Source organism: Cucurbita pepo, chromosome 12, assembly GCF_057944985.1.
Source record: "Cucurbita pepo subsp. pepo isolate OVF chromosome 12, ASM5794498v1, whole genome shotgun sequence".
Classification (NCBI taxonomy): domain Eukaryota; kingdom Viridiplantae; phylum Streptophyta; class Magnoliopsida; order Cucurbitales; family Cucurbitaceae; genus Cucurbita; species Cucurbita pepo.
In genome coordinates, this window is record NC_141809.1 from 9,099,212 (window position 1) to 9,114,091 (window position 14,880).

Consider the following 14,880-nt stretch of genomic DNA (forward strand, 5'->3'; position numbering starts at 1 on the left):
ATACACAACCGCATGGACCCGTCCTTCTTCTTGACAAACAGAATAGGGGCTCCCCAGGGTGATACACTGGGTTGGATGAAACCCTTATCCAACAGCTCCTGTAACTGTTCCTTCAATGTTCTAAGTTCTACAGGTGCCATCCTGTAAGGTGCTTTGGAGATCGGCACAGTTCCTGGTTCTAAATCGATCCCAAAATCGACTTCCCTAGTTGGGGGCAAACCTGACAGATCCTCCGGAAAGACATCTACGAACTCCCTGACGATGTGTACCAATAAGGTTATTTATTTGTTACTATTGTCTAAGGTCACGCTGGCTAGAAATGCACTCGCGCCACTATGAATCAGCTTCCTAGCCCTTAGCGATGTTATGACGGTTGGGGCGCCCTTGGAAGTGGCTCCCTTGTAGGTAAAGTTGTCCCCTAACGGGAGCCTGAGAGTCACTTCTCGAGTCTCGCAATCTATCAAAACGCGATTCTCGCCTAGCCAATCCATACTCAAGATGACGTCGAAGTCTTGCATGTTTAACACTATCAGTGTAGCTTCGATGACACGTCCTGATATTATTACACCACCTCCCTTAACCCTATGGGTAGCTGGCAACAGCTCGTGAGCAGGGGTAGACACTGATAGGGTAATCTCTAAAAGTTCTTTCTCTAGATGTGCTAGCTCTACAAACTTTTCAGATACGAATGAATGTGTCGAACCTGAATTAAACAATACTAAAGCAAGATGACCAAATACGGGTAGCGTACCTGTGACAACTGCGTCAGGTTGGTCAGCTTGGTCAGCTTGCCTGGCTGTTGTTGCATGGGCTACAGCTCGCCCCTACTGTTGCTGAGTAGCTTGGCCCCTCTGATGCTGTACTACAGGCCAGTTGACACGTTGATCATTTCTCTGAGGGCAATCTACTGCACAGTGCCCTACCTGACCGCATCTGTAGCAGGCACCTGTTCCTGCTCTGCATTCCCCCATGTGAGGACGCTGACAATTAGGACAAAGGGTCCTGTTCCATACCGGGGCCCTTCTTCATTTATCAGTGCGGCCGCAGGGCAGTCTACAAGTTCTGGGGTGGCTAGGGTCTGTCACCCTTCCCTGGGCTGTAGTGTGGGACGATTGAGCTATTCCCAACTGCAGCTTGTCGGTACGGGGCGAGTCGAGTAGGGTCGCCACTTGAAGGGCTTTCGTATAGACGAAGAATGACTGGGATGCCACATTCCCCCTTAGTTCCTCCCTTAGGCAAGAGATAAATCGCTCGCCCTTCAACTCCTCAGAACTAACATAGGCTGGAGAAAACCTTATCAACCTATTAAACTCCAAGTCATATTCCTCCACTGATCTGTCTCCCTGTTTCAGTGCAAGGAATGCTGCCTGCATTTTCACTCTGGCAGTGATCGGGTAGTATTTGTGGAGGTACGCATCTTTAAACTGGCACCACGTAATAAACTCTCCTTGTGGTGTAATGTTCTTCTGAGTACCTTTCCACTAGAAGTGCGCCTCTCCTTTCAGCATATACGTTCCACAATGAACCTCATACTTTGGCGGGCAGTTCATAAAATTGAAGGCTGTTTCTATGGCCTCTAGCCAGTTCTCGGCGGCAATGGGATCCACCTTGCCTCCGTCAAAGGAAGGCGGTTTATGCCTCTGGAAATCTCTTAAGTAGCGGGACTCCACAATCATAGTCCCTGAATCTTTGCCCCTTGCCCTGTTGACTGATTGGACATCATGGTTTGAATCATCTGGTTCGTCAGGGCCTGATTTTCCATCGACGTCATCATGAACGTCTGAAACATCTCAGCTAAGGGCATGGCTAATGGCTGGTTTAGCGGGACTGCTGTACACGGGGTTGGACCCAATGGGACCTCCTCAAAGAAGGGAGCAGTAGGGGGTGTATCAAGCAGCCTTCGGGCCTTGGCCTTCCTTCGGCGTCTTTTTATTCTTGATGGCTATGGTTCTGTCCCCTCGCTAGTTTGGGGCGTATCCCCAATCTCCTCCTAAAATTAAGGTTGTCCCGCTTCAGGTGTTGGAACCGAAGTGTCCTGAACTTCCTCTCGTCTTCCCCTTCTGGGTCCGGGCCCTACATATGGTTCTCGTCTCTTTGGTGCCATTATCTACCACAATAGAAAAAAAGAACTATGGTTACAACTCATTCTTGACACATCTCCTAGGGAATGTGCGATTATAATGCCATAGTCGGTCATGGTATACTCTATAAGTATTAGCTTAACCTTTGTCTCTATGTTTCCGTCGCGTGAGAACTTCTGGTCGTGAGCGGCATGTGATTGACTAGCGAAGTCATAGAGGACACGACTCTCTATCCTAAATGTCTACAGGACCTATAACCTGGCTCTGATACCAAATTTGTCACGACCCAATATTTTACTACAGATCGTGACTAACGACAAGACACAAATGCATGAAGTGTTTTAAATATGAAGTAGAGAAAATTCTTAAATTCAAATAAAGTTTTTGAACAACAAACAGACAAAACAAAATAAATTTCGAAAGGATGCAAATACAAAATAAAGACTAGACTGACGCTCCAGTACAACCCGTTCCTCTGTGACCAACCCCGCCCCCCATAGGGGAACTATATGGGCGTAGGGGTATTCAGCACACCCCTAGGCTAGATACCATGTAGTCCCAGATAGCCATGTAGAGGTAGCACCTTATAGAGAAATACCGACCACATTAGCTAGGCGTAAGGAACCTATAGGCGTTTAATGAAAGGACGATGAGCTGCTGAAACCCAAGGGGCAAGCCCCAAGGGACTAAGATTAGAACCAGACGTTCTAGAACCGAGTAGGAAACCGTGGGAATTCTGTTAAATTAAGATGCGAAGAGAGCCTACAAGTAGGTGGTTTGCTGAGTATAATTTTTATACTCATCCTTGCTATGTTTTTCTTTTTTTTTCAGGAGCGCGAGGCGTCGGTCAAGGGTGGGTGTGATGGAGGCGGGGTTTGTCACAGAGGAACGGGTTGTCCCGGGGCGTCAGTCTAGTCTTTATTTTGTGTTTGCATCCTTTCGAAATTTATTTGTTTTGTCTGTTTGTTGTTCAAAATCGTTATTTGAATTTAAGGATTTTCTCTACTTCATATTTAAAACACTTCATGCATTTGTGTCTTGTCGCTAGTCACGATCTGTAGTAAAATATTGGGTCGTGACATTTAAAAATATGAAATGATGTGGTAGGAAGGAAAATGCTAATGGAATCGTATTCTAAATTGTGTTTGATAAACTTAAATTAAAAATATGTCAATATTATTTCATGCAACTTCCATCATTCATAATATTTGGTTAATATTATATTTACTAAAAATAATTAATAATTTCCCAAATCTTTAGTTTTCCTTCTCTCTTTGTAAACTCTGTTTCTCTCCTTCTGTTTTTTTTTTTTGGTTTACAATTACTTATTTTTAATTGATTTTCTAAAAAATGGCTACTAACTCCCTATAATATTTTTGTATTTAATTTCTAAATAATGGTAACAAAAATAGGAAAAATCTAAAATATATCTAGATGGAGTAAGAATTAGATAAAGGAGAAAGAAGATCTAAGATATATTTGAGCAAACTGACCACATCTATAAGTTATTTTTGTTTTTCTCTCTCCACACGTACCTATAATGCATAAGGTTTCTGTTGTTAATAGGCTAAGCAACCTCGGGTTGGTTGTGCATTGCCAATCCAAAGACGATGATTTGGGAATTCACAATTTGAGTAACCGTGGAGATGAAACTTTAAGGAACAATTGGGGAACGACCATCTTTTGGTGGAAATTTGAGAAGTCAAGTGCCTATGTCTCTTTTGATAGCTTTTGGCCCGAGTCAAGAAGAATAGATTGCTCCGTAAAAAGTGCATAAATGGAGCAAAATGAACTAGAAGAAACTTGTATTAAGACGATAGAAATTTATTTGTTTAACTAGATGGAATTTACTTGTTTAATTTTGGTGATGAAATTGATGAGTTTGAAGTTGAATAAAGAAAGTAGAGTTTTGTTGGATAATCGTTAATGGATTTTTTATTTTTTATTTTTTATTTTTTTTATAATGTATTTGTTTATCTTGAAAATTTTAAATTAAGATAAAAAAAAAGTGAAACGTCTACTAGAATACAAATTTTTAAATTGTAATATTGATTTTAAATTAAAACTAGGAAATTAAAAAAAATATGAACTTTCAACTTAAGTTTCCACGGAGAAGAACAATAAAATAGAAATAGGTAGACTTCAGACTCAAATCTAGAATAGAAAAAGAAACGCTAAAATATTTCATATATTAAATGTAAAGAAAACATATATTTAATTTTAAGCGTTTAACTAATATAAACTGTACCCATATTAATATATTAAATGCTAAAATATTTAATTTTAAATTAAACATTTAATCTCATATTTTTTTTCTCTCTCACTTTTTCTTCTCCCATCTTTGAGAATCGTCTTTCAAGAGGCTTGTTTGTCGCGAATCAGATTCATATATTCAAGTCATAGTAAAAAAGATATTATATAGGAGATTATATGTTAATAGTTTTCTATATTTTCTATATCTCCAATCTCGGCATGCTCCCAAAGCACTTGCAAAAGAGAAAAACAAAGAGGAAAGAGGAAAGAGAGAGAAGTTGTCGAAGTTTTCCGGCGAGAGTTCGAAACGAACCCACAGTTCAAAACTTCCATAATCGACGTCGAAAAGCTTAGTTAAAACCACGAGGAGGATCCTGGAGAAGAACAGCAAAGGAGAACGTTGGAAACCGTCACAGGAAGGAGAGAGATAATGAATAAGAAAATAGCAGAAATTCGGGGGAAGAAGAAAGGATCCGATGGATCTGGATCGGAGCCAGACCGGATACACGAATCAGATACTCGCGGCCCAAGTTTCCTAAGCTCGGTCCACTACAATGGCCCAACAACCAACCTGCAGTCCTGTTAGGATCGTAAAATAAAGCACACACTTAATACACAAAGAATAGGAGAGACAAAATGCAAGGAGAACTCTAGCTGAAAGATTTGTATAGATGACTCCACATATATACAATAGAATACATAAATACATTTTCAAAGCTTTGAGGGGATATATATGGTTCAGCTTACTATATATATATAACTACCAAGATATAACCATCTACTATATATAACTATCTATCATATATAGCTTTACCAGATATAGCTTTTTACTATACATGGCTATTTACTATTTATGACAATTTACTCTATATGTCATTTACCATGTATTGTTTTACTATGTATAACCGTTGACTAAAGTATAAATAAGCAGCAGGCTCCATAACCTAACAATTCTCCCACTTGGAGACTAATCTAATTAACGAAGAATTTCAGTCTCAAACGACCATGAGCATCTTCATTGCACCATACCAATTGAGGCTTTGCACAACCTCAATATTCCAACATCAACACATTTTGTCAACATGGTTGTTGGATTCTTTGCACCCTCTATCTTCCCAAAACACATTACCATCTTCCACTAACTTGCAACTGAAATGGTATCGCCTTCCGTGTTTTATCTTTAAATGATAGACCGGGTTCCTCACTAATCGTATAACACTCTGACTATCTCTATAAAGAATCTTTTCGTGCTGCTTCTTGCCCAATTCTTTCAGATAGTCAGTCATCCATATCTCTTCTTTTCAGCTTCACTTATTGTCACGTACTCACCATCAGTACAACGCATTTTTGAAGCCTAGAAATCGCATCAACCATGGCTTGCTCTGTAACGCCCCTAATTTTCTTTAACCTAATTAGTGACGCCACCCATGCATACTTATCTCATTAAGCGGAAGCTCATCATAAATAACCTTGAAAGAGTCTTTCATAAATGTTCATGAATCCAAATAAAAACCTAAACTCCGAAAATAAACCTTCAATACTGAAGTCAAAATAAATCCAACTAAAACAATACTCAATGCTATAACTTAAAACAGTCTAATAAAAGTAAACTCCTAAAAATATCACGTCTCCAACTTCCATGGTGGCCTCAGCTCCGCCATCAACCGTACATTGGTGCCTTGCCTTTACCTGAAAAATGTAGGTACCACGTGGCTTGAGTATTTTATGAAAGACTCAGTAAGTCACCCCACTGTTGGGGTTAGGAATGCAAACACATGCAACATATGGGCGGGACCTAACTTTTCATAAACTTTTCATAGCCTTGGGCGCTTTTCTATTCCGGGTAGGGTTGGATGTGTGGTACTCCTTCACACATGGTCGATGTACGTGTACATGGACCCACCAGGCGGGCTCTTATACGTACCCCCCTTGGGCTTAGCTTGGTCGGGCATAACGTATTACACGTCGCCGGACACCACAGAACAGAAAAGGGCCCGCATGATATCATGGCGAACATAAATATCGTATTTCATTCTTTCGTAATATAAAGGGGAAGAATCCCGATGCACGTGACATACATATATGCATGAGGTCCTTTACCGTATCTAATATGGCATTACATAAGCAGTGCTAACATCGCATTTGCGTTTCTTACATCACATGGCATCTCACATGACTTACATTACATAGCATATTACATAAACATTCCAGTTGCATAAACATCTCATGACATGACTCGATTATTCTACGTGTATCTATGGCATCGATCAACATATTCATGGCATATAATACTAACATCTCATTCATGACTTCACATAACATAAACAGTCAACCGTCAACATAATTCATACATAACATAACATAGACAATCGACAGTCAACACAATCTATACATCACATAATCATATCACATAAATATGGTGCATGCAGGGGCCACAGGGCACGTACCATCATACAACATGTAGTAAGCTAACTCCAACAGTAAGGTCACTTACCTCGATGGTCTTGGTTGAAGTCACTCTCAACGATCTAGTCCCAGCGGTTAAATATGCCCTATGATAACCACATAAGAATTTAGAACCTTTCATAAGGTACCCTAGCTAAACCTCATGCTATTTATCAAAATAAACCCTCGACCTAATCTGTCTTTAACGTTTAGGGACCATACTGACCTCGAATTGTAAAACTAAGGGCAGAAACCTTGGAATCGATATATTATAGTGATACCGATTCACTAAGCCGAGCTGCCGAGCCGACCAATTAAGCCGCCAAGTCGAGCTACGGGATTTGACGGAGCCGAGCCGCCGTACACATCAAGCCGAGCCGAGAGCACCCGTGCGAAGCTGAGACCAAGGCTGCAGCACGCGTCCGCGTTGGGCCAAAACTCACAGGGCCCGCATTCGTTCCGTGGGCTGGTCTAGAGGCCGAACGTGAACCCGACCCATTTTCCTTCGTCTTCCTTACCCAAAATCTCGCGAAAATCCTAATCGTCGCTGCGCCGCCAACGACGACGTCACAACCCCGATTCCGATGATGCGATGACACCCCTCGCCTATTCCGACCGACCCGCAACGGTATTCAACACCGATAGCCTCGATCGATTCTCCCTCCGACCACTCACCGAAGAAAACCCAGCGAACCACCCCACACATTTTTCCTAGCTAACCCTCTTGATTTTCCTGTACTCTCAGACACCCTCGAGAACTCGAAACGTTTGGAGAGTCAAAGTCGTTTCCAAGGAAGGAAGAGAGATGAATATGGGAATATAAAAGGTCTTTATGACTTTTCCATTAAGGTAGTAATTTCCTTGTTAGAAATCGCACCCTTTTCCAGCGAGAATAAATGCTGGCATAATATCATGTCATTTATAGAAATAAAAATAAAATCTTAACCAAATAAGGCAAAAAAAAATGGAAAAATCTGAATCGTTACATGCTCCCATTGGTTGTATTCTCCAACTGTAGGGCCTCATCAAAGAGCTCTAGTTTCTTTTCATCAGCAACAGATAGTGTAATGAAGGTTATCTGGTACTCTGATAGTACTGGAAGATCTTCTCAACACCGGTTCAGGTGTCACTTGCTCTACCGCTGATTCCTCTACAACAACCTCAGGAGTTTCTTGAGTATCTGCTACAACATCACTAGGTGATTTTATTCACAACTCAACCTCAACCCCCACTTGCTTCGTTGTCTTAGAACCTTGCTCCACATCTGGTTTTTCAGCAGTAGTCTCAGAAGTTTCATGAGTATCTGCTACAACATAATAAGTGAGTTTCCCTGCAACTCAAGCTCAACTCCCACTTGCTTCGTGGTTTTCGAACCTTTCTCCACATCTGTATGGATCATTTCCAACCGCACTTTCATTAGTTCTCTGACAATTCTTGTGAAGCTAACTCGTTTATGCTTGCTCATAACGTAGTTCTCACAACGACCCACGTCAATAGATTTCAGACCTTATAAAACTCCTTTCGCAGCCAGCATCTTCATTCCTTTCACGCTCATATGTCCAAGTCTATTGTGTCATAGACTTGAATTTGAAGCAATCTCAGCAACAGCAGCCATGTTCATACACCCTGCAGTGGTTTATAAAGTTCCAGATTTTATGTCACATGCTACCACCATAGCACCCTTCATAATCTTCCATGAACTCTTCCTAACTTTGTTGCATAACCTGTGTTGTCCAACTGACTAATAGAGATCAGGTTCTTATTGAGACTAGGAATATATCTGATATCCTTTAATGTCCACTGATTTCCTATCAGAGTTTTTATGCAGACATCCTCTTTTCTTTTAATCTCCAAATCTTTGTTGTCAGCAAGATACACCTTCTCGAAATCTCCAAACTTGAAATTATGGAACAACTCTTTATTTGGAGACGAATGAAAAGATGCACTTGAATCCAAAATCTAGGATTCAATTGAATCGTCCATGCTAAGGATTAGATCATCCTCAATGTCTCCTGGTAAATTTATAGAATCATCATCATCTCCAAATTTGTGATTCTGCTTCCTCTTTGGTCTTGTACAATCTGTCGAGATTTGTGATTCTGCTTCCTCTTTGGTCTTGTACAATCTGTCCAAAAGTGGTCTTTTTCTCCACAATTCCAACATGTTACGTTTGGTCTATTTGAAGATTTTTCTCAGTTTTTTTTTTTTATTTTGATCGCCCTTTGTTTGGGTCATTCGGTTTACTTCTTTCCCGTTGGTCAACACTGAGAGCACTAAAGATGAATTTCAAATTTCTCATTTCCGAATACTTTCGCTGAGAACTCCATCTCGAATTTCATCAAACTTCCGTTTATCAAATCCTCGGGAACTGCTGATTGTGACAACAATAGTATTCCATGCCTCGAGTAAAGATAACATCAAAATCAATGCTTTAATTTCATCCTCAAAATTAATTTTCAACGAACTCAATTGACTTACGATCATATTGAATTCATTTATATGATCAACAACAGATCCACTTTCAGACAATTGTAAATTGAACGATCTCCCCAACAAATACACTTTGTTCATAGCCGACGATTTTTCATACATATTCGACAACGTTTTCAACAGATCTGACGTTGTCTTCTCCTTGATGATGTTGAATGCCACGTTTCTGGATAGCGTCAACCGGATCAACCCTAACATTTGTCGATCCCTAAGCTTCCACTGTTCTATGGTCATGGTATCCGGCTTCACCCCCAACAGTGGTTCGTGAAGTCTTTTCGGTACAGATAATCTTCAATCTGCATCTTCTAGAAATCGAAATTGGATCCATCGAACTTCTCAATTCCAATCTTTAAACTTCCCATCTTCACAGATTGTGGTGAATTTCACCTAGCTTTGATACCAGTTATTAGGATCACACAACAACGCACACACTCGATCTAGATGAACACAAAGAACAGGAGAGAGAAAATGTAAGGAGAACTCTGGCTAAAAAATTTGTATTGATGACTCCAAGTATGTACGTAAGAGAGAATACAGAGAATACAGAAAGTACACTTTCAAAGTTCGGCTTGAGTGGATATATATATGGTTCAGCTTACTATATATAGTTTTACTAGATATAACCATGTACTATCTACCATATATAGCTTTACCATATATAGCTTTTTATTATAATCGGTTATTTATAACAATTTACTTTATATCATTTACCATATATAGCTTTACTATGTATAAACGTTGACTAAACTATAAATAAGCAGGCTCCATAACCTAAAAAGTTCAGCCTGCTAAACCGAGGCCCAAAACTCATCTCGACCCAATAGCCAGCGACCCGCGAACCACGACCCAAACCGAACTTTGTCCCGTGCCTCGACCCGAGACACCTATGTTGTCGTGGCCCGCCCAGATGTCGCCACGTCTCAAGCCGCGATGCAAGAAGCCCTTCAGCTTGAGTGGCTTGGACGATGCAGAGGCTTGCGGCAGTGGGCTGTGGGCGGCGGCTTCCCGGCTGCTTTCCAGCGTATTTTCTGGTGACTGTTTCGGCGGCTTTTCCAGCGGCTTCTCGGCTTGCCATATTTAGCATGGTTTCCACCATTCCAACCCTGCCAAACCTATTTTCGGCCCTAGTTAAGGTAATTGAGGCCGTTTTAGAGTCGTATTTCACTTTTTTAGTTGAATTATTAATTAAAATGTGAAATACTAATGAAATGTGATGAACGGTGCGATAGGAAACGAACCCCGACAACCTTTGGAGTAGCTCACGAGGAATGGGAGCTTACGTTAATTAAATTAGGGAGTACTCCGACTAAGGCCAACCAAGTAATTTAATATGTTACAATTTAGGATGTATGAGCTGTGATGATGTATGAGTTACGAGATGTATGAATGGTATTGTATGATGTTGTATACTAGTATATGATGATGTATGAGCTATGATGATGTGTGAGTGATGATGTTGTACGAGCTACGTCGTATGATGCCGTAGACTAATATGATGATGAATGAGTTATGATGCTTGAGTTGTGATGCATGATGATGTATGTTAATTATGATGCATGACGTACATATTATGTTTGATGCACGTGATGGCTTATGATTAGTATGATGTTTGCATGACGTTTTGCTTAATATGATGATGTTTTTCATATTGAGCATGCTATAGGATGATGAGTGTCATATTGCATCATTTAAGATCGCTAGACACAACCCTAAGAGCATGAAAATGATATTAATATAAATATCCACGAAATGTAATGGAGAGACGAGACTAAAGGGTTGTATTTTCATAAACATAGGGCTACTTTCCCTAGAGATAGAGTGTGGACACTAGGGGGTTCCACTGACCAGACGTTGCTACAGATTAGTGACCAGAGAGGGTCTAGGGGGTGTGCAAGCCCACCTAGGGACTCACACTCGCATGTGTGGGTCGTGTGTAGTGGGTCGTGTGTAGGGAAGTATTAAACATCCATAGTTGTCCAAGACTAGTAGGGGTAATGATAATAGAGATAGGTCCCAAGAGCATGATTGCATGTGTTTGCATTTATGTAGCCCCCTATAGTGGGGCTAGTTACTAGTTACTAAGTATTCTTTGAAATACTCGGGCCGTGTGCTACATCATTCCACATCATTTTTAAGGTAAAGGCACATGTACGGAGGACTACTAAGTATTCTTTGAAATACTCGGGCCGTGTGCTACATCATTCCACATCATTTTTAAGGTAAAGGCACATGTACGGAGGACAACAGCATCGCGAACAGAGACTATGACACATGCAGGGTAGACACATATTTAAATTTATAGTCTTAGATTAGATTGGTTGTTTTGCTCTCATTGTTTTAAATTATTTTGTATTTATTTTTAATATCTCTAAATGTTAGTATTTCATATTTAAAGAAAATGGTTTTAAAAATTTTTGACATTTATACGATGAAATTTTCTTTTAAGAGTATTTAAAGAAGATGGTTTTAAATATTTTTCGACCTTTCTACGATGAAATTTTCTTTTTAGTAGAGTATGAAACATTAGTAGACTCATTTTTAACTCATTTCTTTATTTTTTATTATTTTTTATTTTTTATTATTATTATTTATTTATTTATTATTTTTTTTTTTTTTGTCTATATATAGACCTCATGTACAACATTAATAGATAGACCCAAAATTTGGTTCAGAAGATAAGGAATGTGGCTGCTTTGTTGCCATGACGATGGGTTTGGTCGGGGCTCAGCTCGAGGTTGAGTTTGAGAAGATAACATACAATCGCCAATTTCCATGTATTACATTCATTTGGTTAACGATCTAAGCATACTCGACTTCCAGTCAAGGACAATGATTTGAAAATTCATCATTTGCCTATTCGGAGAGATGATTGCCATTTTGGGTTTAAGGTTAACTTTTGGATAACAACTCTCTTCTGGTGCAAAGTGGATAGGCCAGATGCGTCTCTTTCGCATGCTTATGGCATGAGAAGGACCACACATAGCTTTGTGATAGATGCCGAGATCAAAATGTAAGAACTTATATTGGAAAAGCTAAAAATGATGAAATTTACCTGAGAAACAATGCAACTAACCTTTATTATTAATTCATTTTATTCTTGACTTATACCTGAACAAATGAAAATATACACCAAATACTTGAAGAATAAAGAGTGTAAGTTGGGAAACCTTGTTGATTTTTTTTTTTTTTTTTTTTTTTATAAAAATATATTTGATAACTAATTTTAGTTACTTCTCTGAAATTTAACAAAATTTGAAACTCAAAATTAGGAAAAAAAAAATTAGAAAAAATAAAGGTAATAATATATTAATATAGTTAAAATAATGTATTTTTTCACTTATGCTAAATCCACCCCATCAAACATCTGTAAATAAGTTTAACAAGTAAATAAGTTTCCATCAAATAAGTATAACATCCGTATTTTTTTTTATACGGGTGTGAAAATTTTACGTAATGGACTAAAACAGACAATATACACTAGTGGTGGACTTGGGTTGTTACAAATGGTATTAGAGTGATGTGAAAATCTCTCCCGGGTAAAGACACTTCGACATTTGGTTCTAAAGCCGTGAAGACAGGTTCTAAAGCCGTGAAGACAGGTTCTAAAGCCGTGAAGACAGGTTCTAAAGCCGTGAAGACAGGTTCTAAAGCCGTGAAGACAGGTTCTAAAGCCGTGAAGACAGGTTCTAAAGCCGTGAAGACAGGTTCTAAAGCCGTGAAGACAGGTTCTAAAGCCGTGATAGTAAAGATGTTTGCTATTACAAATAAAACCCTCTCACACTCCACACTATCTAGACAACCTCTTTGTGACCGCATAGATTATCTGGCACACGACCGTTTGAGGTAAATTACCTATGTAGTCCTTCGTTCCCTCTTAGGATGGGTTTACGAAGTCACACCCCAGACCTTAAACCATTTCTTCACATGATAGTAACTTCTTTAAGTTCAATGTGCTATCCTATCTGAAATTGGTCAAGCTCAATGATACAAATACTAGCTATGACACTACTAAGTTTGCCCTTGATCACTAGATAGTGTTAATGAGGTACCAAAGGAAATAGGAATTAATTTAACTCTTACCATACCATACCATTCACATGGCTAGTAGCTCGATCAATACCATACCAACCTAGATCAATATTTTAGCGTACTACTCTTAACTCAATACAACTATGCATGCTTTAGACTATGCATGCTTTATTAGGGAGAGAACCGAACAAATAATTCGTCCAACTATGCATGCTTTAGACTATGCATGTTTTATTAGGGAGTAATTCGTCCAACTATGCATGCTTTAGACTATGCAGGCTTTATTAGGGAGAGAACCGAACAAATAACTCATCGGAGATAACATTCGCATATATCACATTCTCAAAAAATGGAGGAGAAAGAAGGTTTATCAAACTCCCTTACAATCTTAAACTTGAATACAATTATTACTCAGATCCTTCTCAAGGGACCTCTTTCTTTTGCATTCCATTGTTCAGTTCTTCACTTTGATGTGTAGCTTATCTGTGAAACAAATACAAATACAAATACAATAATCAATTAATTAATTAATTAATTATTAAGAGAAAATAAAAATGATTTAAAAAGGAAGAGAACATACCAGCGGCTTCTTTCTCACCACAATCTTCGTCGCACTTAACTTCGCAGAAGCTTTGGCCATTGCCCTTTTCAAGGCATTCCTTCTCGCATTTTTCGTAGCATAACCTATACTCGTTTTCAAATTTAGCCTCATATTTGGCCTCCTTCGCGCTTTCAGTGGCACTCGAAACCTGCAATGCACCCACCACCACAACGCACACCAACAACACTGCAATCATCTTCTTCGCCATTTTATTTTATTTTATTTTATGCTTTTTCTTCTGCCTTTCCAATGCTTCTTTTTGCGACTGGATGAGTGTTTCAAAACCTTAGCAACCCTTTTATAAGCTTCTACCAAACCTAAATTTAGATCAATACCCTTATTTTCGGCCATATATTTGGTTCCCTAATAATTCTGTGCCTTTCATTTATAACCAATACTATCCATAACCAACCAAATTTCCTCTCAAATCTCCAAACTTATGTCACCAAATAAATACCAACTCCAAATCTTAGGTATTAGAAATGTAATTTACTCAAATGTATATGAAAACATATAGTGGGCAATAAGTGCGAGGGAGGACTCCTGGATTCCGAAGGGGTGGATTGTGGGACTTGTTAGATCACACATTGGTTGGAGAGAAGGGGTGGATTGTGGGACTTGTGAGATCCCACATTGGTTGGAGAGGAGAACGAAACGGATTGTGAGATTCAACGGAGAGGAGAACGAAACGGATTGTGAGATCCAACGGAGAGGAGAACGAAACACCCTTGGAAGGGTGTGGAAACCTCTCCCTAGTAAACCTATTTTTAAAACCTCGAGGAAATTCCCTTATAAGCAAATCTTATGACTTTTTTTTTTATTTTTATTTGCTTGAAGGTTACATTTACGGGCTAATTATGGTTGTAATATATGAAAGTTACTAACCTTGGAATGTCTCACGTAAGTTTGAGACTATATAAAACCATGTACTTTATCTTGGTAAAGTACTATATAAAACCATGTACTTTATCTTGGTAAAGT

General features: G+C 39.2%; 1 protein-coding gene across 1 annotated transcript; it reads right to left on the minus strand.

Annotated features, from left to right (window-relative positions):
• Window positions 1-13,493: 13,493 nt before the first annotated feature.
• On the minus strand, window positions 13,494-14,169 carry LOC111807812 (uncharacterized). Its single transcript, XM_023693689.2, has 2 exons — window positions 13,879-14,169; window positions 13,494-13,781 (listed from the first exon to the last, which is right to left on the minus strand). Exons 1-2 carry the CDS (start codon window positions 14,105-14,107, stop codon window positions 13,753-13,755), a joined length of 258 nt encoding a protein of 85 aa, XP_023549457.2. The 5' UTR covers window positions 14,108-14,169; the 3' UTR covers window positions 13,494-13,752.
• Window positions 14,170-14,880: the final 711 nt, after the last annotated feature.